The sequence below is a fragment of the Priapulus caudatus genome, unplaced genomic scaffold (assembly GCF_000485595.1).
Source record: "Priapulus caudatus unplaced genomic scaffold, Priapulus_caudatus-5.0.1 Scaffold91, whole genome shotgun sequence".
Lineage (NCBI taxonomy): Eukaryota > Metazoa > Priapulida > Priapulimorpha > Priapulimorphida > Priapulidae > Priapulus > Priapulus caudatus.
The window spans coordinates 474,332-498,751 of record NW_014577152.1 but is presented as its reverse complement, the minus strand read 5'-3'; the positions used below and the strand labels follow the sequence as shown (position 1 = coordinate 498,751).

The following is a 24,420-nucleotide window of genomic DNA, read 5'->3' as shown; positions in this document are numbered from 1 at the left end:
ATTTACATGAGCTGAGCGCAGCTACGGGGGTCTAGGTAGTATCTATAGGTTCTACGAGGTTCTATAGGTAGTATCTATAGGTTCTACGAGGTTCTATAGGTAGTTAATTTATAGGTTCTAACGAGGTTCTATAGGTAGTATCTATAGGTTCTACGAGTTCTATAGGTAGTATTTATAGGTCTACGTGTTCTATAGGTAGTACTATAGGTTCTACGATGTCTATAGGTAGTATCTATAGGTTTCTACGATGTTCTATAGGTTCTACGATGTTCTATAGGTAGTACTATATAGGTTCTAACGATGTTCTATAGGTAGTACTATAGGTTCTAATGAATGTTCCTATCGTAGTAATCTATAGGTTCTAGTGATGTTCTATCGGTAGTATCCTATAGGTCTACGATGTCTATTAGGTAGTATCTATAGGTTCTACGATGTTCTATAGGTTCTACGACGATGTTCCTATGGTAGTACCTATAGGTTCTACGATGTTCTATAGGTAGTATTCTATAGTTCTATGATGTTCTATCGGTAGTATCTATAGGTTCTACGATGTTCTATAGGTAGTATCTATAGGTTCTACGAGTTCTATAGGTAGTATTTATAGGTTCTACGATGTTCTATAGGTAGTATCTATAGGTTCTACGATGTTCTATAGGTAGTATCTATAGGTTCTACGAGGTTCTATAGGTAGTATCTATAGGTTCTACGATGTTCTATAGGTAGTATCTATAGGTTCTACGAGTTTCTATAGGTAGTATCTATAGGTTTTACGAGGTTCTATAGGTAGTATCTATAGGTTTCTATGATGTTCTATAGATAGTATCTATAGGTTCTACGAGGTTTTATAGGTAGTATCTATAGGTTCTACGATGTTCATAGGTAGTACCTATAGGTTCTACGATGTTCTATAGTAGTATCTATAGGTTCTACGAGGTTCTATAGGTAGTATCTATAGCTTCTACGAGGTTCTATATGTAGTATCTATAGGTTCTACGAAGTTCTATAGGTAGTATCTATAGGTTCTACGAGGTTCTATAGGAAGTATCATAGGTTCTACGAGGTTCTATAGGTAGTATTTATAGGTTCTACGATGTTCTATAGTAGTATCTACAGAGGTAGAAATTAACTTTTGAACACGCGGGAGTCAACCCTCAAAAAGAGGAGTCCCGCAGCAAAATGAGGGAGTCTGCAGTCTGAGGTTCAAAATTAAAGATCTTTAAGATTCATGCAGTTGCACGTCTGCCAAATCTTCTTTGGACATTAGCTGAAAAAATACAGTAATTCCGCGAGGCCGTTTCCCGAACGAACTAGTTTAGTATGGTAGAATTTTCAGGGAGTCACACGGACTCCTGCATATGTCAAATTAGGGAGTCTGACAGTAATCAGGGAGTATTTGACTCCGGACTCGCGCTAATTTCGCACCCCGTACCTACGAGGTTCGCTGCTGTTAGTGAAGTTGAGATAAGTGGCGTGGTGTGGCAGCCGCAGAGCTACGATGGCTGCTGTGTCAACTCGGTGTTCATCCCACGTTCGTTCTTTCGGCTGCTAGAGTGTTGAGAGTTGTTACTACGCGGTCATGTCATGTTCGTCTCGCTCCTCGCAGGAAGCGCAAGAGTCGTCTTGTTCTAGGTTTGGCAGAGTTCGCATGTTTTCGCTAACACGCAGTCCTAATTCGATGACAGCTGATGGACGTGGGACACGTATATGGCGGGCGTTAAGGCGCGTGAATCTACACGCGTACTTAACAGCGCACGGACCGTTTCTCCCACTCGCGTCGCACTGGAGACGCGAATTATTTGCGCGAGTCCACTGAATAAGACTAGTCGGTGGTAATTGTAGCAGTCAAGTATACAGATGTCGACCGACGGCGCTATTCCGTACATCGGCGAGGGCATGGTGGACGCATCGCTGTCCTCACATCTTTGTTTAGCTTGTCGACCCCGTCGAGATACTCACCATGATGATCTCACCACTCTCGCTGCTGGTATCGTCTGCTTCAGTGACGTCACGGGTGAACGGCAGCGCTTGGTAAACATGGCGGACGTAGCTGTCGCCGTCCCGCGCATCGTCGGCGCGGCGTCACGTGCTTGTGTCGGCGTGGTGTTTGCTTAGCTGAGGCTGACTCGGCGGGAGAGGCTGAGTGAGTGATGCGCAACAGCAGCAGCAGCAGCAGCAACAACAACAGCAGCAGCTGCAGCAACAACAGCAGCAGCAACAACAACAGCACCTAAAACTATTACGACAACAACAACAACAGCAGCAGCAGCAACAACAACAGCAACAAAAACATCCAGAACATGGACAATTACTGCAGCCGCAGCAGCAACAACAAAAACAACAACAACAACAACAAAAACAACAACAACAACAACTACAACAACAACCACAACCACCACCACAACAGCATCACCATCCGCAGCAACTGCATGAGACTAAAGCCCACTTAGATTCACAGCTACCCGAGCTTGCACTGCCTCCTGACGCTATCACTGCAGGACTGCCACCTAGTGGTCATCGGCAACCATCATCGTTGACATCTAGCTCTATAAGCGATTCGATGTCATCCACCACGGCATCGTCGAATAGTCCACCCAGCATGAGAGCCAGCTCGGCCGGCAGTAACAGCTCAATAAGGTATGTAATCAGATTATGCGATATTGATACGATTAAACGATATTTTCGCTACGATACGATTTTTTATACGACAACGTTTAGTTGTTTTGTTGTTGCGCATGTTTTGTAATTAAAGCAAATCTTATTAGCATATATTTAAATAAACAAATATATATATATATATATATAAATAACTATATATATATAAATAACTATATATATATATGCCAGTTCTCAGCTCTTAGAGTTGACCGTCTTCAGAGTTGGGTAGAACCGCTAAGGCAGTCATTGTCGAAGTAAATTATTAATAAAAAAAACTGGAATCACTACGTGACGGGATTGCTGGTGCAGCGTGAAATATTAAGGAGACAACCTTATCATGTGCATTTCCAGTATATATTGATCGCACTGCTTTTCAGCCACTTGCGAAACGTGGCGGTATCATAACTTCGCAGTCACGGCACGAGGCTGAAAGACGCCTCGTGAAAATTTGCGATTACATCATAAATTGACAGGCTTTCTATAAGCATTTCCCGCCCACGCTTGACTGCTGCGATAAAACTTTCTCTACGAGGTGATAAGTGGTTAGAAGCACCCGTCATCTCATACGGTGATGTGATGTCCGCCTGCCATGTTTGTGATATCTATAGGAGAAGGTCGGTGACGTTTGAGGACGAGGTTTCCGTCATTCATCGTGATGACCCGTCACCACCACCTCCACCTCCCATGATGGCATCAAGTGCTGATGCGAACATGCTCGACGGAACTAGCAGCGTGGCAGGACGATACAAACAACAGGATGGTATGCAAACCATGTATTATCATCCTCGTTCTCATCCTCGTTCTCATTCTTGTTCTAATTACCATTCCCATTCCCATTCCTTCCTATTCACATTCCCATTACCATTCCAATTCTCATCCCCATCCTCATTCTCATCCCCATCTCTCTCTTCTACTGCCTATCCTTCTTTTCGCCTCCTTTTCTTCTTCTTCTCTTCTTCTTCTTGTTCTTTTCTTCTTTATATGTTTTATGAGTTATTCATTATGATATATTGGTTGTCCGTGTTGTTGTTTGTGAGTTTGTTGGTTGTTGTTGTTGTTGTTGTTGTTTTGTTTGTTTGTTGTGGTTGGGTTTTTTTGTTGGTTGTGTTGTTTTAGTGGTTGATTGTTCGTTGTGGCAGAATACCTTTATATGTTTTCAATCGCTTCGTAAATTTGATCGCCACCATTATCGATTATGTTGTGCCCTAAAACAGTCATTCGTACGACTTGCAGCTCCGCCGGAGACTCAGAGGTATTCCCTGCTAGCCGAAATCGAGACTGGCATCAAACTAAAACCCGGACCGAAGCCTTTTAAGAAAAATGGTAAGACCGTTTACGGTATGTGGACTTATATTTTGGTATTATGTATGAGGGATTGTCTGTATCAATATATGAGATGATGATGATGATGATGATGATGATGATGATGATGATGGTGATGATGATGCTTAGGATGATTAAGAAGAGTGAACTACAGGATGAGGAAGCGGAGAAGGATGAGGAAAGGGGGAAGAGGAGGGCAAGAAGGACGGGGAGGAGGAAGATAAAAAAGAATGGAGGGAAGAGAATGAGGCATGTAGTGAAGGTTCGTGATTAATGATCTGTACGAATATAAACTGCAATGTGCTCCTCTTTCAGCTAAGAAAGTGATCACCGTACTGACAGGAGCGCCTACAGTGGTGACGGAGCACAACATAAGACCTAGCTCAATGCAGCAGATTATGCGACCAGCATCGCATGCCGAAAGTCCGGAGTCCGTCCTCACTGCGGACGACGAATTGCCTGTTAGAATGAACGCCAGTGTAGAAGGTGACATCGTCAGAGCGGACAGTCTGCCGGTGACGTCATCGAAGCCAAAACAGGAGAACGCTTCGATCTCCGATAGCGTATCGAGCGAGTCGAGCGAAGAGCACTTGCTGAAGCCTAGCTTAGTGAAGAACAAAATATCGGAGTCGAACATGAAACCGAGCGAACTTCTTAAGAATCAGCTGAATCGATCAAAAACCGAGCAGGCAAAAGCAGACGAAAACAAGCCGTGGCCGTGCAGCCCCAGCAAATCTGCGATGCCGGAACCAGTGAGCTCTCATACTAGTCAGCACAGCGCACCTGACGACGGGGCGTCTGCAAGTCCCAGCAAGAGCAAGCTGGTATACGTGGAGCATCTTATTCGTCCCAGCGAGATCCGCGAACAGAAGCACGACGTCGGTGAAAATAAGGAAAATGCCCGCCAGGGGGCATCACTCGTCAGCAAGGCGCACGACCACTCTATTAAACCGGTTATCATTGACGGTACGTGGCTGAGGATTTCATTTATTCTGTCTGTTGCTGAGTCACTTATATCGCCCAACATCTTTTACAAACAGATAAAGTTGTGCGCAGATGGAGTTTTCCATCATTTATCACCCTTCCACCTTATGAATATGTTTAATTATCGTTTATATGCATCCCATGTATCTGTAGAACATGCGTCAAGAGATATGAATGGAACAAATAGATTTTGATAATAATTGATAAAATTACAAATATCTACATTTGGCAGCGAACAGTGAACTCTATGATGGTTATTTCAGGCGAGCCGATCCCTCCGTGGAAGAAGGAACTACTTGTGAGGAAGGTCCATCAGGAAGATGAGATCAAGGTGATTTACATATTATACTGACATCATTACTAGAGGGGCAGCGTTTACTCCCAGTTCCACTGGTAGAAAATATGTAATTTCCAGTCAATTCCCAGTTAAATAAAATCGCAACTCATGGTCTTCCCGCATGCGCGTTGACTTATAATCCCGAATAACGAAGGATGTGACTGTTATATCCCGGTTTCTAGATACGTAATTAAAATGTCCAAATCCCGCGTTCCGCAAATAACCGTTTCCTTCCTCTTTATTAATTCCATCCCTTTCAAACCGAAAATACATTTGTGTCAGGAATAAGACGTAAGCACGTAATTACGACGGATCCTGTACGTAATTGTCGAGGAGATGAGGAAAACACGGAGTGAGTGTTGACATCCCATAATGTCACGAGGAGCATGTTATATATTAAACGCTTTAATTAAAAATACTTTACATTTTCAGAAATCAGAGGAAGCAAAGTGGGCCGGGATACCCGAGTGGAAGAGGCAGCTGATGGAGCAGAGAGAAAGACACAAGGAAGGCCCGTCAGAGGAACTGGAAGATGACGAAGAGCAAATGCCCCCGTGGAAGAAGGAACTTCTAATGAAGAAGAAGCATCTCGAGCCCAAAACATAACCCGAAAAACAAAGTTAGCGACTCTAGATGGATATCGTTAGCTAACAACAGAAGAATAAAACCTGATGTATAGTTACAAGCTTTACAGAGCAGTGAACCAATTTGCACAAAGAGATCGGGTCCTTCAGAGTTACTCTACCTTAGCTAATTCTATCCTGTCATATATTTATCACTGTTCGCAATACCCTTCCATTTAATACGTCGTTTGACGCAACGTTAAATTTGAGTTAATTTGTGCAATGATGTCCTATAAACAGTATATATAATGCAAATGTAAAATTAACACAGCTTTAGTCAAATCTACATCGGCATGCGCCTGTTGTTGAGTGTAGCAGGTTCGGTGGTGTAGGTCGCTAATATGATAGCGGGTTACAACGGTATGCATTCTACCTAACAGACTAACTGTCAAGATGCTGCCACCTAGTGAAGTAATATTCTGAAATATTTTTGTTATACCGTAAAATGCAATGACAGCTCCATAATATCAGGAGTAGATAAAGGGAATTTAGATATATTACTCCCTTTAACTACTCCTGATAATATCTGCGATGTAATTTACATGCTAGAATTGGTGTAATGTTTCCACGTACAGGGCAAGCAGTAACTAAACAAATTAATAATTAACATAACAGTACTTTGAGAAAAACCACTGGTCGTGAATTATTATGTGATATATAAATCTATATGCGGCATTATAAAATAATGTGATTATAGATCACATACATACTTAAAAATAAGTTCATAACCGAATTTCTTTTCTAATACATTTGGAACGCATCAGAAGCGTCGTGACTTCAAGCTCAATATATCTCACATCTATCAAGCATTTTCTCGCGAACTATAGCATTGAATATAATTTTAAAAAATGTTTTAGAAATCGTTTGCTATATGTTATAAAAGATATTTTCATGTGATCGGTTGTGCGCGTTTTCTTCAATTTTGAATAGAGGAACGTATGATCTGATGTTCACCCAGAATGCTATTGTATCAGTAAGAACAGTTTAATGTTCTGTTGTTCGTGAAGCCCTTGTGGGCAGTGGTAGCGTCATCTCTGGGATAATTGTTCGTTTCTATTATTGTTATTGCATGCACTTATGATTCTTTGAAAGCAGACGTTTTTCTATAGCAAAACGACATACACGTTCAAATTATTAACACGTGTGAAATGCATGTAAGTGTGTCATGTTTGGTAAAGATGTTTTACATCTGCATCTTTTCTATTTAAAAAGTGTGCTTAGAGGATTTTTTATGGCGCACAGTAAACCAAGTTACTAATAATTTGTAAAAATATTTAAAACTAATATACATATTAAATCGTGATATACTGTAAAACTGTACAATTATGTACAAATGCATGATATACTACATAGCTATAGGTTTTCTATACTTGTGTAATAACCGTACCATGGTGTTATATGCCAGTTACAGATGTGCGTGTACATTTCAACTGTTTCAATATTGACAGTGAATAAACACAGAAATGTAAATATCAGTGAAACACCGAGCACGTGATTCATTTCTTCCATTTCTAAATATTAGTTATTGTGATGCTACAGTAATGGTTTGTTGTAGAAGAAATCAGACATATTTTACAATAATGATTCGGGGGATTTTTGCAGCCTATGTCAAATTACTTTTAATTCCGCCTAAGTGGTATAGATGCACTTAGATATAGCCATCAGACATTGGTCGACATTGCCCTATCTTTATATGAATTGCACAGATATGCCGATATAATGTATCTACAGATGTGTACCTAATAGACTGACCTACTTACACCTGAGCAACCTCGACAGGTACAGCCTTTCCCATTTAAAATACAAGCTCGCTGCTCAGCCCCTTGGTTGCCAATTACTTAAAAGTACAAGAACAGCTTATTTCCCCACCGTATTATCTCCTTCATAACAAGAAGACAGGAGGACGAGCAGGCACTGTAGAAAGTTTTGTTAGCCTATACACATCAGACATTCGATCTAGATCGTACATTTTTATAGCCGGTAGGAAGCTTTATCGGTATGATTCACCGTCGTCATAGCTGACTCATCATCGGCTGGTCACAAACACACTAGGCGTCTATTTGTTATCTATCCTGCACCTTTCACGTTGCATCATGCAGTGCATGCGAAGATTCAGCGATTCTGCATTGCCAGAGCAACTTAATTTAAGAAGAGCTACACATGATTGATTTGCGATTAATTTCTATTAGATCGATATTACTTCACTAGAGGCAGGAAGAGACGTGGTTGCGACCGACCAGTCGGCAACAATCACCACACGACTATGTGATGCTGTGGGTTTCCGGGTTGCAACCCATCCTTAGGGTTTGTCTCTTCCTGCATTTCTGAGTTCGATTTCCTGGCGTTTACCTGTGCCATCCTGTGCTGCAGGCTGTACGTACGATTCCTCGACCATGCACACTACAGCTCTGACATCCTGCACTAGACTGCTTTAACGTGCCAAACCAACATTATGTAAATTACCATCACCATGCATGATGATATTTTTTCGTAGGTATGTAGATGATAATAATATAGATGCTTTGCTTCCACGTACTAATGTTGATACAACTTTCAAAATATTTCCCTATTAATTATTGTTTATAAACGTTTGTTTCGCTTTAAATCAAACTATTTAAAAAATTATTGGTTCAAGTTAGCAGACATATTGACTCTGGAAGTCGTTGCAAATCAAGGGATTACAGTCAGGAACTTTTGAAATCAGTCTAGCACTGTAGTATAAACTTATATGTTATCATAATTCACAAGAAGAGAAAAAACAAAACGGTCAACTCCGAAATGTATTTTACGACCGTTTATTATCATGATACCAGCTGCTGATACGGTACAGTGTTAATTATTTATTATTGGGATACAAAGCCGGAAAACCCATGACCTTAGTTCATCAGTGAAACTAAAATGCTATAAGCTGAGCATATTGGTATATAGAATGGTATGCAAGTCAACAGCTGGTTACTCACGAGGATGTGACTATCCCACCGAACACTCCCATTGTGCCGACCCCTTATCGGTTTTCCCGGTAGAACTTTCCTGTCTACGTGACAATTACACCTCTACAGACATTAGCTCCAAGGGTGATTGCATGTATGGAAGCTCTAATGAATGAGCGCAAGGTCCCGCAAAGTGTTACGACTCTCTCTGATGACACCCAAAGTTCTACGAATTACTTACTGGCGCCGGTAACTAGAAGGAACTGACTACGGCCCTCGTGTGGAGGAAACCGATGTCATCTTAGCGCGTTACATTCAACCATGCCACGCCCTGCATCAGGCGCTAGATTTCTCAGCGGGCTGTGCAAGACGGGGTGCACAGGTGCCCTACCACTACCGGATGGCAGCAGGCGTTAACCTACGCCATCTACGCCGACTAGAAGGAGACCGAACTGACGCCCGCAGACACGCTGCGCAAAGAGTCCGGTCACCCTCCCCTCCCCCGGCGCCTCACAAATCCCACCCACGCAAGCAGGAGAACAGGATACCGCCTCGCTCAGACGAAGAACGCTAACGCGAGTAGAAGTAACACCACCGAGCAAGCAAACTAGTAACGATTTTAATATCCACGTGTAAGAACGGAGAACAAAATAAACCGATATATCACTCAACACATCGCGCCTTAGCTCTAGAACTATAGCCCTTCGCTCTGCCACAGGCATATAGTGAAGGGCCATATAGTTCTAGAGCTAATCACACCTCTGCTCGCTAACACGCCGCTAGCTGGCAGCACGAATAAACGAGTCGAACGTTGGCGTCGTTGCCCTCGTAAGGCCACGGGAGAAGACCGAGACTGTACAGCGAGCACCTTGATTAGTTTCCAGGGCTGGCAGTGCTTGCTTACATCGCGCGCCCCGAGTGAAACCTCGTGTAGCAGCAGAGGCGCGGCGGAGCAAAGCAGGAGACTGACAGTGAGGATGAGAGACGCCCGTCCTCGAACGCCAATCGGCGCGCGAAATCATACCTCGGACAAATACACGTTGTCACTACTAAGTGGGCGATCGAGAGGAAACAGTGAGAGAGTGAGGGAGGGTTGGAAAGAGGGAGAGCGATCTAAAGACGGTGAGGGATGCAGAGAAGGGGAGAGTGGGAGAGAGAGGGAGAGAGAGACAGAGAATGATGGGGGAGAGGTGTTGACTGCTGTAGGTAACAGGCCGCGCGATGTGACTTGCACAGCCCAGCATCCCCCCAACATAGGTTTCAGACGTGCCATCTGCCACACGCTGACAGCGACAGCGTATGCAACCCGAAACTACGTCGCCTGCATTTAGACATGCATGCCACTACACGCACGCGCGCGCCTCCCATCTGCTGCGAGTGTAACTGTAAGTCACACACAGGCTCGCGACAGCGACTCCCGGTGTGTAACAGCCGCTTCAGTTGGCAGACGCGCCCCCCGTAATACTGCATGCATGAATCCACCACCACCACGTCCTTACCAACAACAGACACTTTCTTACTGATATGTAAGCGAGCAACTACTAGCGCCGGGAAACTCAAACTGCAACATTGTATGCCTACAGACAGACAGCAAAAATTATCACTAAAAAACAAGTTAACACGTGATCGCTCGCCTTTACCTGACAGCTGCTTTCGTGTACAAAAATAAACGATTCGCCGAAAACGTCTGAATTCGAATTATGCTGAAACTTGGTTACAAAAATCACCTACTCTGATATCATTATTCTGTTTTTATTACCCATTTTAGTACTAATACAGCGATTTGGAATGTGCAATTTATGGCTAGATGCACACAATGCCTATAATGACATCTGGAAACGAACACAGAATTGATGATCTCACTTCAATTTAAGAAATTCTTCCAAACACTGTCTCGGTACTTTGTAAAACATTATAAAATTTACGCATTACAATTGTGTATTTTTTGATAACGCTCGCCAATCTGTGATTCGTCAGCAGTCGCGTAAAAACACCGCATCACATTTCATTGCAATCAGATCACGAATGATTTTTTTCCCACTGAAATTCATTCGGTCCCCCCCCCGAAATTTCAACTAGAGGAACGATTTGCAGCCGCGACTGGCAGCATGCCAGCCCAGTCATGTTGACCGCTCGCTGTTTCACTGCGTTTACTACGTTCGTAAAAATATAACACTAAGAAATTAACAAACCTCCCAGCAAAGCGGCAGCGCCTGCGACGGCCGACGATTGGTCGAACCTCACGAGCTCGAGCGCACAATGCCGCGCGACTTCAGACCGCCCCACGCACCGCGGGACACCACGTTACAAAACATACATGTACATCGCACACATCATACAAAAAAGATACGGAGACCGGCTGAAGCTAGACGCGTTATTTTTGAATGACACGACAAATCAGTTCGTATGCGGCTTTCCAAATTTTTGCGAAAGCTAGAGTGGTTTGGGTGTCTTAACTGAGGAAAACTGTATACAGTGTCATTAACAATGAATTTCGAAGCTTTACTTGCTCAAGGCGATCGCTGGATCTAGATACAAGGTTACTTGCTTGACTGCCTCTCAATCTGTAAAGAAATATCAAAGAAAGTGTTAAGCTAAAACGTAAAAATATACACTAAGGATACATAAGTAGAAAAAATTGATGTGACGTACAAGCAAATCACATGTGTGAGTGTAAATGTCTACATAACCTTTTGACCTTACACAAAACCTTTTAAAAAGGGGCGAAAAGCAGTATTTTTTTTCCACGCAAATATTATTAAGTAAGTATGCCTTGCCAACAATTTACACGTAGTACTTACTTACAACCATGCAACTAAACAAACGATTAGAAATATTCCATTGTTATAACAGATGGTAGTTTATTTAGTTATTTAATTAACTGAAGATTAATAACTTAAAAAAGCTCTCATTACATTTTAAGTAAACTGCACGAATACCATCTAGAGGTTACACCATCTACATCTTACCATCTACACATTACGAAAAAAAGAAGATTTTTGAACCAAAGTAAATTAAAATACCCGGGAAATATTTACACACAACCCATGTGTTATACTTACATACTTAATAACCGCAACCAATCAGGTAATCTTGTAGTTTTTCTACAGTTGCTGAGCAGTTTCCAATCAGCATCGGCTCCTCAAAGTAACCAATAAGAACAGCTGCAAAAGATACGCAAATAAATACGTTTTCCAGTAAATTGGTGAATTTTACCTAAATATGTTTTCCAGTAAATTTGTGAATTTTACCTAAACGTTTTACACCCCACAGTGAGAAGCAGTACTACAGATTACTTTCAGCATTCCATCTCCAGTGCTTAATTCTACTGCTGCAGCCACATTCCAACTCCTAACCTATGCCTCGGAAACCCGTGAACATGATAGAACTGCACATATATATGTCTGCATCGCTGCACAGCTTTGTTAATATATATATACTGCACACTATATTAATTCAGTTGCATTAGCACTGCAGCCATCGGGAGAAGATTATATATTGACAGCTGCTACATAGCTACTAGCACACAAAACCTAACATCATGAAACACATTCACACCAACTTGCTATGCTTGTTATATTCTAACTTGAAAACCATTGCCAATCTCCACGTTACGTAATTGGAAATGATTAACAAAACTAACTAACTACTAGACGAGGTATCAGGGAGAGGAAACCTGGGAGGCTGCACATATTTGATGTAGACTACACCTGTTTTAGAGTAAGCATGTAAGCATGGTCTTTTGCTTTCTCTTTGCACCACCTGTATATTCATTTCTAGTGCTAACTAACACACAGCACCAAATACAGCAACGTACAACATTCCATGGTACTTCACTCTAGTGGCCGACCAACCCTCGACCACTCCACACCCTCAGTATACATTCACATGGGTCTCCAAACTAATTGTGTCCGGTACAAGCTCTACGTAGCAATCCCATGAGGATCTGAAGGGAAGATTTACATCTATTTTTGAGCTAGTAGCTCACCTTGATTTGTTTTTGCAGCAACTAGTCCGGTGTTCTTAAACTTTGCACGAATGACTTTGTCCCCCGCATTTAGGCACATGTACTTTATACCGTTGGCATGCACGCCTTCCGCTTGCAACGACGATGCTTCTCCGAATCCCTTTACTAACTTCGCAATCTCGGCCTCAGAAACCTGAAATCAGCACAAAATTGCATCCGTATTAGAACTCAGTGAAGCACAATTAACCAATCTAGTGTGATTGCTGGTCTTCATGAATCTCGCTCTATTACGTAAATATTTTACTCAAACCGGAGACAGCACTTTGCTTTGGCTATTTATGTATAAATAGCTACCACGTATTAGGAATCGGGATGGGACGCTACAGTGACACGGGGCCCTTCTAAATATAAATACAGTAAACATCAACACCGGCTGTCCCAACATTTTTGCCTAGTTGATAGCTGCATCCGGCCTAGCTCCGGCCTTTACTCTGCATTTTTACATCGGCCAACAGCGTCACTCAGCTGATAATTAATTATCTGATGTCTTTATTGTTTCTAAAGGCAACTACTACATCAACTGTTAATCTAGACAAGACATTAAAGCCGCACTATGCGCATCCAAATGCTAATTTCTCCAGTACTAGACTAGCAAATACTTTGTGTCATGCATAATCACACTACCTTATGGCAAAATAAACTCTAGTTCCTCCCATTTCAGTGCGCGTTTGCTTAAAACCCACAAGAAAGAGGTGCGAAATCTGGTAATCTGACGCCAACGCTAAATTGTTTGCCAAACAATTTCACCAAGAATCGGTTAGGTGACGTCACATGTATTTATCTTTGCTACACCCGTACCGCTGTACCGCAGCACCACTCCACGGTTGCTTGGCAGAGCAACGCGAAAGTGTCAACAACATCGGAGAATTTGAACAACATTGGAGGTATTTTCAAATGCCTTTTATAAGACAACGCGCGGTGAAATGAGAGGAACTAGAGTTTATTTTGTCATAAGGTAGTGTGATTATGCATGACACGAGGTATTTGCTAGTCTAGTACTGGAGAAATTAGCGTTTGGATGCGCATAGTGCGGCTTTAATACCCCGACCCCTGTTTCCCAGTTGCAGTGTGAAATCCGCACACATTCTTACATAGCACACTGCCACACACACTCAGTGAACTGTAACCTATCTAATTATAAGCACATGTTTACTAAGCGACCAGCACATGCCATAATATATAGCACAGCCTGGGTTATTCTTACCAACTGCAGTTGTTTGTTTTATGCAAAAAACTAAAATTTTAATCCTCAACATTTTTGCCAGCCACAATTCCCACAGTCAATGGGGGTAAGAAGCCTGCCACTCACTGAATACTGATTGCCACTACAAAGAAGGATGAAATTTCGATACTTTTATTTGATATTAAAAACAACAATAATTAAACACAAATAAAAACATTTTTGCAATAGTGGGTGGAAACGTCTCCAGCAATATATTAACTTTTATAATGGCCACACTCTCGTTCTTTAGGTTATGTATATATATAGGACTTTGCATTGCTGTATCCCATAAAACAGAATAGCTGAGTGCCAATAGGGTTAGCATCTTTTACTGCCATAAAAATCATTAATGACCACAAGACTTTTCCGCATAAACTGCGAGGAAGAACGTTGCAAAGGTTAAAAACCCTCGTTGACGTACAATTTGCAGTACTTAACACAGCTCGATGTCAACTTGTCAAAGCAGTAACATTGTTACAGGTCAGTGCCTCTCAACCTGACACCCACACAGTTGTGTCTGCACATCCCTTCCCATAGCCAGTAGTAGTGCCCACACCAAGGCTAGTAACCTCTCCTGCCAGAGGCACTGCCAACAAATTAGCAAGATCAGTGTGCGTAAAACATGAACGAAACAACTGTATCCGGTTAGTTTTACCTACAGTGTGCACACAATACCTTTATGTGATGGAGTCTGGGACGCCATGCGCACTTGTATACAAAAGATACACATTTTCACGATTAGTTATTGTTTGTTGTGAGTCACATTGGGTTCGGGATGGTATACAGAGAGAGGCTCAGACCCACCTACATTTTAGCCTACAGAAAATAGTGTGTACATTGAGGTGAATGGTATTTCAAACATGCATTATTATATGTCACTCCAGTATTTACAGCAAAGAGAATATATATAAATTGCACAGGTTTTGCACCAGTGACCTGTAAAATAAAACATGAGGATGTTTAACATTCCATTCTTGGGATAGCATACACCAGATATATATATGCGTGTGGGACTGTGGGCAGTTCAAATGATTTTAAAACTTGCACATTTCTTGGTGATTTTTCAAACAATAGGTTTAATCAGCTATGTAAAGCCACCTCTCCCAAATATATATATATCTGGAAATGCAATTATTATTTTCGAACAAAACCCGAGCAATACACCGTTAAGGCAACAGAGTAGAAGTTTGCAGTACACTGCAGCACGTAAGCGCATTACTTCCAATAATGAAGACAAACTATTTTAACTCAAATTGACATGTCGACACTGAACTTCACAACCCCTAACTCAAGCTAACGGACAGAAAACTCGCACGCTATTCGAAGATAAAACATTAATATCGCCTGCTTTATACTCCTTGCTTCAAACGCCGCGCAATAAAAACTTCTATAGCGAACAGCGATCATGATTACAAATTTATAAAGTGCACTGTATCAAAGAGTTGAGTGAGGCTGCTGGCCACATTTAAAAGCAGACTTGAGCAACAGGGGGTGTAACTCTGCACTACTAAAGCACTATGAGGCAGTTGCACTGCTGAGAGGTTGAGCAATCACACTCCCTCCCACATGTATGAATCTAGTTCTCCCCAGATGCAGCTGTAACCCACTACTTTCAAAGCTCCCAGCCAGCCCTTCCTATATATTATGCCTACATACACCGACATGGACGCCATTCAACTACATGTCATGTGCCCTAAACAGGCTACATCAGGGCGACTTATATTTAAAACAGATAACTCCAGACAATACTGTACATTTGACAAGCCCAGAGGCTGTGGCTAACAGATGAATCATGGCAGGTAAGAAATAAGTTCAAACATATATATATATAGGTAAAGTTACAATTTGCCAATTCATTGGTTGTATCAAACTCACAAATAATGAAAGTTTTCAAAGTAAATGAATCACTAAAATAATATCAGGAGTGGATAATAATAGATCTATTATTATACACTCAGGACTGATGATATATATATATTATATACCACGCATAATTATACAACCTCAATTATTGCACAATCGCCAAAGGGTACAGCATAAACAGAATGACATATATATCACAAATTTATGGTTCGTATTGGCTGCGATAAAAGTGAACCACATTCCAGATTGTACATAGACAAGCAAACAATTAAATTTAATAATATCAGGAGTGAATAATAGTGATAATAGAGATAGATATAGAGACAACAGAATAATAGAGAATATATATATATATAGAGATGATTTAATAGATATAGATCTCTATTATTCACTCCTGATAATATCGCAAATATGCTCGGTTCCGAAAGAAATAAAGATAGCACCACCTGATATTCACTCTTGAAAACCACACACAAACAAGCATATATATATATATATATATATATATATATAATAATTAGTAATATATGCACCATGTTAATTGTGGAATAATAACAATGGCCACCGTGATGGATTGATAAAGACATTTGCACTTAATTTTGTAAAAATGTTTACACAAGTAGATTATTTAAACATTGCACTAAGATGATAAAAGTCCGCAGCATCACATACTGTACCTTATATAACATTATTATTTGACTTTTAAAGCGATGAGATAACTCATTGCCTCATCCACTTACACATTTTAAATGCAGTGCAATGCAAAAACGAGCTTTTAAATATATAGAAGTTAAAATTGGGGCCAGATTTACGTATGCACGCGCAGTGTGCCCAGCGTACACTACCACACACACAGCAGATTGTGTAAGTAGTATGCTCGTTTTTATCCCCCACCCTACAACAGAAAACAATACCAAACAGAGAACGCAAACATACCCAGCACGAATTTAACAGCCCTGCACATTCTGGCTGCCTGGAAACACTTAGCAGGGGCAAATGGTCGATGTGAACGACCCAGCGAGTGAGAGAGAGAAAGAGAGAGAGAAGAGAGAGAAGAGAGAGGGGGAGACAGAGGGAGAGAGGGAGAGAGAGATAGAGAGAGAGAAAGAGTGAGAGAGATAGAGAGAGAGAAAGAGTGAGTGAGAGAGCAGAAGAAGAGAGAGAAAGCAGAGAGAGAGAGGAGAGACGAGAGAGCAGAGAAGAGAGGAGATGAGAGAGAGATGGAGAGAGAGAGAGAAGAGAGAGACGAGAGAGAGAGAGAGAGACGAGAGAGAGAGGAAGAGAGAGGAGAGAGAGAGAGAGAGAGAGAGAGAGAGAGAGAGAGAAAGAGAGAGAGAGAGAGAGAGAGAGAGAGAGAGAGAGAGAGAGAGAGAGAGAAGGGAAGCGCCAGCAGAGACACACTGAGAGATAGAGAGAAAAGGGAAGAGAGACAGAGATGGGGGGACTGGAAGATGCAGAGATAGATCGACAGATACAGAACTGAGATATCTATATATAGACACAGAGGGAGGGGGACACAGATATATATATATATATATATACATATATGTTGCTCTATATATACAGGGCTACCCGCTGGCTTTCGCCAGCTTCGCAAAATGCGATAAATAAATAACAGTGGCAATAAATTTTCCTTCATTAAGTGGAATCCTTCATTTAATTTCACCAGGTATAACTCAGATAAACCTTATGGTATTCTACGAGAAGTCAAGTGTGAAGTATACTTCAAAACACGTGTTAGTAGCCCGTCACGCAAGTCACGCACAATACAATAGTTAATGATATCTGAGAAAATATTAGTGTGGCTGCAATAACTAAAAAGTTACTTCAATGCTAAAATATGCATAACTGGTACCTTTGCTAAAATAGTTTTTTTAAACAAGTAGCAGCAAGCTAATATAGGATAGAACTGCCAGATCATCAAAAGTTGTATTTTTGTAGAAATGTAACGCGAGTCACGGTGGAATGGCTGATATATGATACAGTGAACTTAGGCTATATATATAGTTTTTCATTGGTGGCTAAAAAATAACGTTAGTGGCTCAAGTTGTTGGATCTGTGGCTCTGGATGTTTTAAAGTTTGAGCTAAGACTTTTAAGTCACCAAAGTTATTTTTGTAGACACTAATGAAAAACTATAGACACTCAGACTCTTCACTTTATCGTATGTGCTAATCAAGGCATAAGCAGGTGATCGGTAAGGGAAAAAGAGGTGTACGAAAACACGACACTGAAATTTGACGACTTCATTATTCAAATTTAATTTTGTGAGCCTTTAAACCATTAGCCATTTGTATTCGCCACTTAGTGTAGTAAAGTCACCACTGTTATTTATTTGTGGCATTTTGCGAAGGTGGCGAAACAGAGATAGAGAGAGGGAGAGGGGGAGAGAAGGAGAGGGGGAGAGGGGAAGAGAAGGAGAAGGAGAGAGAGAGACACACACAGCTGGTGCGTTGACTCAGTCGCTCACTCAGATAAATCTACAGCACACATTAGACATTGTGAGTAAGCTGGACATTGTGCTTTTCCACTTCAACAAAACTGCTTCACACTGCCATAGAAAATCACACCGATTGTCATTTTTACCACAAGCTAGGGAATAAATAGCACACATTGAGCTATCTAGATGCTCATGAGCCTATTTACCACCACCATATCATCACTGAATACCCAAATTTTCACAGAGGGCTAACGCATAACTCAAGAGCCATGCTGTTATATCTATGGAAATCTGATGAGTCATCCATTTAATCGCTCGTAATTTTTACCCGCGCTGTGTGATTGTGTCACCTATATTGATGCAACATGCAACAACACCCATGTTCAATGTATAAATGCCAGCTGCTATCAACATTGGTGAATATACGATTCAGAACTGTTCAGATGGAAAGGGATCGCGTGTACATTTTTGCATTTTAAAATAACATATCAAGCTTTACTTAAAAGGATCTCTTTTACTCACTGCAATGTTTTAGACTACAGTAAATGTGCAATATGCATATTTTTTCAGGCCAACATACTAAAACACTAAATAGATATGAATGTCATTTTTTCAAATGTCTGTAGGAAAAAAATTAATAAAATTAACAACGTCAACCATACCATTATGTACATGTATGTATACTGATTCATAATTTCATACCATAGACAACCCATAGTTACTACAATTACTCTCATACTAATAAGTAGGGCACCAACGGCAGCAAATCTATTTAGAGGTTGTTAGACATCTCTGCATGCATCCACGTGTTGAACCTGACACAGGTTCATTTAAAACCGGCTAACTGGAGTTTCTCAGAGATTTAATGGGAAAAACCTGTTCTATTTATAATAGACAAGACATCCTGTTCCAATGACTTGCTCCGTACAGCCGAAATACAACAGAATTTCACTGCCAAGTGTCCCTCCACTACATACTGTGCAACTTGTAAAATCGACACCGGAACATGTAAGCCCGATAAATTTTTTGTCTCAAAATGTACTTTTATAGTACTTAATAAATGTGTGATATCTCTTTAAGTTATTTTCGTCCATTTTTTACACTCAAATTAAATTTACTTGGAAATTTATTACCTGTTTTACTGGTATCTACATGATATTATAGCAGCCACCCTGTAAAATTCTAGACAGCAACTTAATATTATTATGACATTATTACACTAATAACATACTTACACAATTAAGAACTAATAATATATATCCAGGGGTAGAAATTAACTTTTGAACACGGGAGTCCGCAGCAAAATGAGGGAGTCCGCAGTCTGGGTTTTAAAATTAGAGATTTTAACAATAACTCATGTGGTTAATTTTAAGATTCATGCGGTTGCACGTCTATATCACATATGTCATATCACATCAGTACTATTCGTTGTAATGTTAAGCTGTACAAATACGTCACTAACTGATCATTTGCCAGCTACTCTCACGTAAAACAAAGCAGGATTAGCTTGCCACAGATGTCTCCCTGCAATTGCCGCATGTGTCACAGGCACAAAAATCAATACATGGCTTCAACTGTTCAACATACTATATTACATTTCACAATTTAAATCCGGACATTGTTGCCAGCGAATTTACAAACAGGACGTCACCATGACTGATTCTGTAGTACTTAACGGGTGTGAATCATTTACACAGGGCAATGCTGGATACCCAGCCTGCACGTGCATGATTCATGCGAGGGCCATCACAGCCCTGGCACATGCTCTCTCTCACCAGCACTCCTAGCAGAGCAATAGACACACGCTTACGCTACTAGAATCTGTGGCACACATGATGTACAGCCTGCTAGCTGGCCATGGTGTAGTTATATATGTGAAGAGGGAAGGGGAGGAGGAGGAGGCGGGGGGGGAGGGTGATCTGGCTACCTCACCATATATACGCATGCCAACATGGTTACACACGCGAGAGAAACGTCAATCTAACTAGCTCTCATTATGTCACCAACTTTGGTTTTACTGTACAACATATTTCCAGTAGCTTCCCTGGATAAGGTACTGGCTTGAATAGCACAGGAAAGCAAATTGTCAGCAGGACGACTAGCTTCCTCTCACTACACTTGAAATGTACACATTTTGGCAAATGGCAAGTGCAATTCCATGAAGGGTACACTCCCGATAAGATAGGAAAAACGTTACCCAGCTACCTACCTATTTGCATATGTTAACAGTGCCCTAGTGCACCCACACCCAGAGATAAAAGGGCATTTCCACATAGTTGGTGTGGATGCATAACATGCTGTGCATATAGGTTTCTAACCTTTACTCACGTACATATATTAGCTATTAGTATTGCACATATAAGTGTAAACCATACTTCAGTGACAACCGGTGTGTAAGAGTGGCATAAAAAATGTGTCATCACCTACATACACAGAGGGGCACCACATTAAACAAGACATAATTTTAGAGTAGCACTTCAAGGCTATTCGTTCCCTTTTTTCCCCAACTAGGAAATTAATAGCCTACATATTATTACTATCATTAGTATCACTAGTTATAAACCTGTGATGCTCATTAGCTTTATCAATTTGGTAATTAAAAATAACAAATATTTAATTTTGATGATTAAACACTCACAATTTACAAACTGTGATCAGAACATTCTTCAATTTTGTTGTCGTACTCACGTTACCTATCACAGGACACACAAATACTAATCAGATAATTATTTTACAACCTGATATATGTGACACATGTATATACATTACACACAGCTTGTTCACATAACACCATGAGTAAATTTTGTGCTAAATATTTGCTATCTAAAACAAACTTGTTATAGAAAAATAACCTTTGCTTTGCAAAATATGGTTTGGTTAGCAAATTTTGTAGGGTATTTTGTGTCTTGTAGATTACTTGTCATCTCCAAAAAATATTAAACAGATCAGAAATAAAGTTTAATATGTATTTATTATTGTTCATTGTGAACTTGCTTAGACTAGAGTGACATTTTAGCTCATGTAAATTGGAATTACTTTGCAGTAATCTGGTTTCAAGAAAGAATGCTGAATTCTGGCAACAAAGAATGCTTTCTCAGTGCTACAAAAAATTACTGGATTTTTTCTTCTCCGTCTTTGCTGTAGTCACCTGGACTTTGAAGACTAATCTTTACGAGATTACGAGCTTAGTGCAAGTACGAAAAACATTCATAGTATGAGTATATGCCTACTACTAGTGGCAGTGCCCCTGAAAATTGATCCTTCATTCCATTCGTTTCAGGTGCTGACTGGCAGCCGTGCTACGCACATCCTGATCTCTCTCCCCCTTGTGTTATTGCCCTCTACACTGTTTTCGCCACTGATCTCTATCACTCGCTTCTTCAGCAGCGCAGTCTCCCAGTTGGTGTTCATGTCTGCCAGCTGCTGCTTCATCAATCTCAACCAGGTAGTAATTGGTCGACCGACTGGCTGATCTACTTTCCTATCTGCTTCACGGAGTGCTAACCTGTCAGGAGTGTTTGTGGAGAGTCTCATGATGTGTCCAAAAAGTCTAATTCTGCGTGTTTTGATGATTTCGCTCCATTCTGTAAATTTGAGTAGTCCTTTCAGGGCGACGGAACTAATTTTCTTAGGGTATCTGATATTTATGGCCCTCCTTAGAGCCGGCGTTGGAAAGAATCGATTCTACCAGCAAGATGTTTAGATATTGAGCATAATTCGGAGTTGTAGAGGAATACAGGCTCTATGAGTGATGGTGACGCCATATATTGTCCCAAACATTCATTGCTAATATAGCATTTTGTTTTCTTTCAATGAGGTCTTTCTCCGTTCCAAGACAACTGCCCAGGTATTTACATTTTTTCCAGTTATTGCTTCCCCCTCTTTTAACTGTATACTCCTCGGTTTTGTCTGAGTTACAGGAATAGTTTCTGCTGTTGAGCTGTGGTGGTATTGTTTCTTTGTAGTATTGTGCAAGATGATACGGTCCTATGATGATCCAGCCTATATAATCCGCATACTGTCACAGTGTGGTGTGATGGTTACGTTGTGGTCGCAAAGGTGTGATGGAGTAGTGTCAGGTGTTGAAGAAAATTGATGGCTTCTTCAATTATTCGTTTTTCAGATACCAGGGGTAGAAATTAACCTTTAAACAAGGGAGTCCAACAGACTCCCTACCCTCAAAAAGAGGGAGTCCGTAGCAAAATGAAGGAGTCCGCAGTCTGAAGTTCAAAATTAAAGATATTAACAATAACACGTGCTTATTTTGAAGATTCATGCGGTTACACGTCTGCCCAATTTTCTTTGAACATTTGCTGAAAAAATACGGTAATTCCGCGAGGCCGTGCTCTGGAACGAACTATAGTTAGTAGGTATAGTATGGCAGAATTTTCAGGGAGTCACACAGACTCCTGCATATGTCAAATAAGGGAGTCCGTCAGTAAATCAAGGAGTATTTGACTCAGGACTCCCGTTAATTTCGCACCCTGAGATACTGTGCATGATTCAGTTGCTGAGGTAATAGACTAATGTTTAACAAACTGTTACTTAGTAAAATTAAACGCCGTCCACAGCCTAATAAAATACTAAAGTTTTAACAGTGGGAATTATAAGCAGCCGTTAATTAAGTGACATATTACTATTAGAATACATTCCGTAGAAAAGATTCCGTATTGGAATTCACTGCCTTCATCCTTAGTAAATAGCAAATTTACAACTTTTTCCGCTGCGATCCGCAGTGTGGATCTACCGACTTGATCCACTCTCTCCATCTTCGTTATAGTCCCCAGGACTTTTGAAGATTATCACTTATGATATGAGGTTACATAATAAATTCTAGATACGAATAATGGATCTTAGACTTAGTAGACCGATTTGAGTGTAAATAGAGCGTACACGTGTAGCGTACAGCGTATACGCGCACTTACACGGCAAATATTCATCTACTCTATTCGGTCCGTGACACGACACCAAAAAAGGCAACTGCCAACGATGCCGCACAGGGGGTGGTGTCCCAGTGAGCCACTCTCAAACTGGCAGCAATAAGTACTAGTATTACTATTAGTATTAGTAATACTAGTATTATAACACATTGACATACAACGCTTAAACTACTACCGTAGTGCACGCCTTAATAACGAAACATAGACAGCGCAATTCTAATAAAAGAGTATAATATGAGCTGTCAGAAACGTAGTTTGATTCTGAACGGATGAGAGAAAAATGCCCATAGAAACTTAGTTCAATGTCAGGGAAGCTTACCGCGAATCCTGGACTTGCTGCCCACGTTCCACCCTGCAAACCAACAATTGCGCCATGCTTTACGCATCCCGAACCAATAAGCTGCTCATCAACGTAGGACTGCCAACTCATGATGATATCTGTTTACTTCGTCTCAAAAATTCTGAGAAACTAAGTTCTGAAGCCGGTTGTCTTGCCGGTAATCACACCTTGTAGAAATGGCGGAAGCGGCGTGCTTCGGTGGCCGTATCACATTCCTCCGCCGCCTAAATGGCCGACATTAAGATAAGCTAAATATTTCAATAATTTTACAAATATATTTTATAATAACTTTTCTACTTAGTTAAATAAAATTTTGAAATAATGCTCATGCCAAAATTAAATTTTGCATTATTAAAGACATATATTACGGCATTCCATACATGGTTTACTTTTCGTCACGCGGATGTGCAAAATTACTTGGCACCATGCACAGACAGACAGATCACACTCATGGGTTAAGCTATTACGCGTGTAGGGGTGATCACTAGCTGACGTCATCGTCGACTGACTGACTCAACAGCTCCGGGTAACCTATATCGATTAGACAAGTTTTACGCTCTCGGCTCTGTTTGATTTTATATTATTTCTGCATAAAGAAAATAATACACTTCTTACGTACATTGTGTTTCACTGCGGTTACGTTATTCTTACATCACACCAGAAGAGAAGCATCAACCAGTAACGAACCACTATGTACACAGCCTACTGTTGCAAAAATTTATCGCTTTATATTGCAC

The 24,420-nt window shown here is 40.8% G+C and overlaps 2 protein-coding genes across 3 annotated transcripts; one reads left to right on the top strand and one right to left on the bottom strand.

The window, feature by feature from the left end:
- Nucleotides 1-2,214: 2,214 nt before the first annotated feature.
- On the top strand, nt 2,215-7,409 carry LOC106804891. The gene is made up of 7 exons (XM_014806280.1): nt 2,215-2,314; nt 2,414-2,634; nt 3,264-3,415; nt 3,889-3,978; nt 4,294-4,944; nt 5,226-5,293; nt 5,732-7,409. The coding sequence occupies exons 2-7, from the start codon at nt 2,558-2,560 to the stop codon at nt 5,903-5,905; spliced, it is 1,212 nt and encodes a 403-aa protein (XP_014661766.1). The 5' UTR covers nt 2,215-2,314; nt 2,414-2,557; the 3' UTR covers nt 5,906-7,409.
- Nucleotides 7,410-8,701: 1,292 nt separating this feature from the next.
- Nucleotides 8,702-23,878, bottom strand: LOC106804883 (profilin-like). Of its 2 annotated transcripts, none has more exons than XM_014806265.1 (4): nt 23,663-23,878; nt 12,841-13,012; nt 11,919-12,016; nt 8,702-11,416 (listed from the first exon to the last, which is right to left on the bottom strand). In XM_014806265.1, the coding sequence occupies exons 1-3, from the start codon at nt 23,771-23,773 to the stop codon at nt 11,919-11,921; spliced, it is 381 nt and encodes a 126-aa protein (XP_014661751.1). In that variant the 5' UTR covers nt 23,774-23,878; the 3' UTR covers nt 8,702-11,416. The 2 variants fall into 2 exon arrangements, with proteins under 2 accessions (XP_014661751.1, XP_014661750.1); XM_014806264.1 differs by having other exon boundaries at nt 11,915-12,016; nt 23,663-23,877.
- Between the last annotated feature and the right edge of the window lie 542 nt (nt 23,879-24,420).

Coding starts and splice junctions, on each gene's coding strand:
- LOC106804891 (XM_014806280.1), top strand. CDS start 2,558: ATGTCATCCACCACGGCATCGTCGAATAGTCCACCCAGCATGAGAGCC. Junction 3,979..4,293: donor GAAGCCTTTTAAGAAAAATG/GTAAGACCGTTT, acceptor CTCCTCTTTCAG/CTAAGAAAGTGATCACCGTA. Junction 4,945..5,225: donor TAAACCGGTTATCATTGACG/GTACGTGGCTGA, acceptor TGGTTATTTCAG/GCGAGCCGATCCCTCCGTGG.
- LOC106804883 (XM_014806265.1), bottom strand. CDS start 23,773: ATGAGTTGGCAGTCCTACGTTGATGAGCAGCTTATTGGTTCGGGATGC. Junction 13,013..23,662: donor CAGCAAGTCCAGGATTCGCG/GTAAGCTTCCCT, acceptor TGCTGATTTCAG/GTTTCTGAGGCCGAGATTGC. Junction 12,017..12,840: donor TGCTGCAAAAACAAATCAAG/GTGAGCTACTAG, acceptor TATCTTTTGCAG/CTGTTCTTATTGGTTACTTT.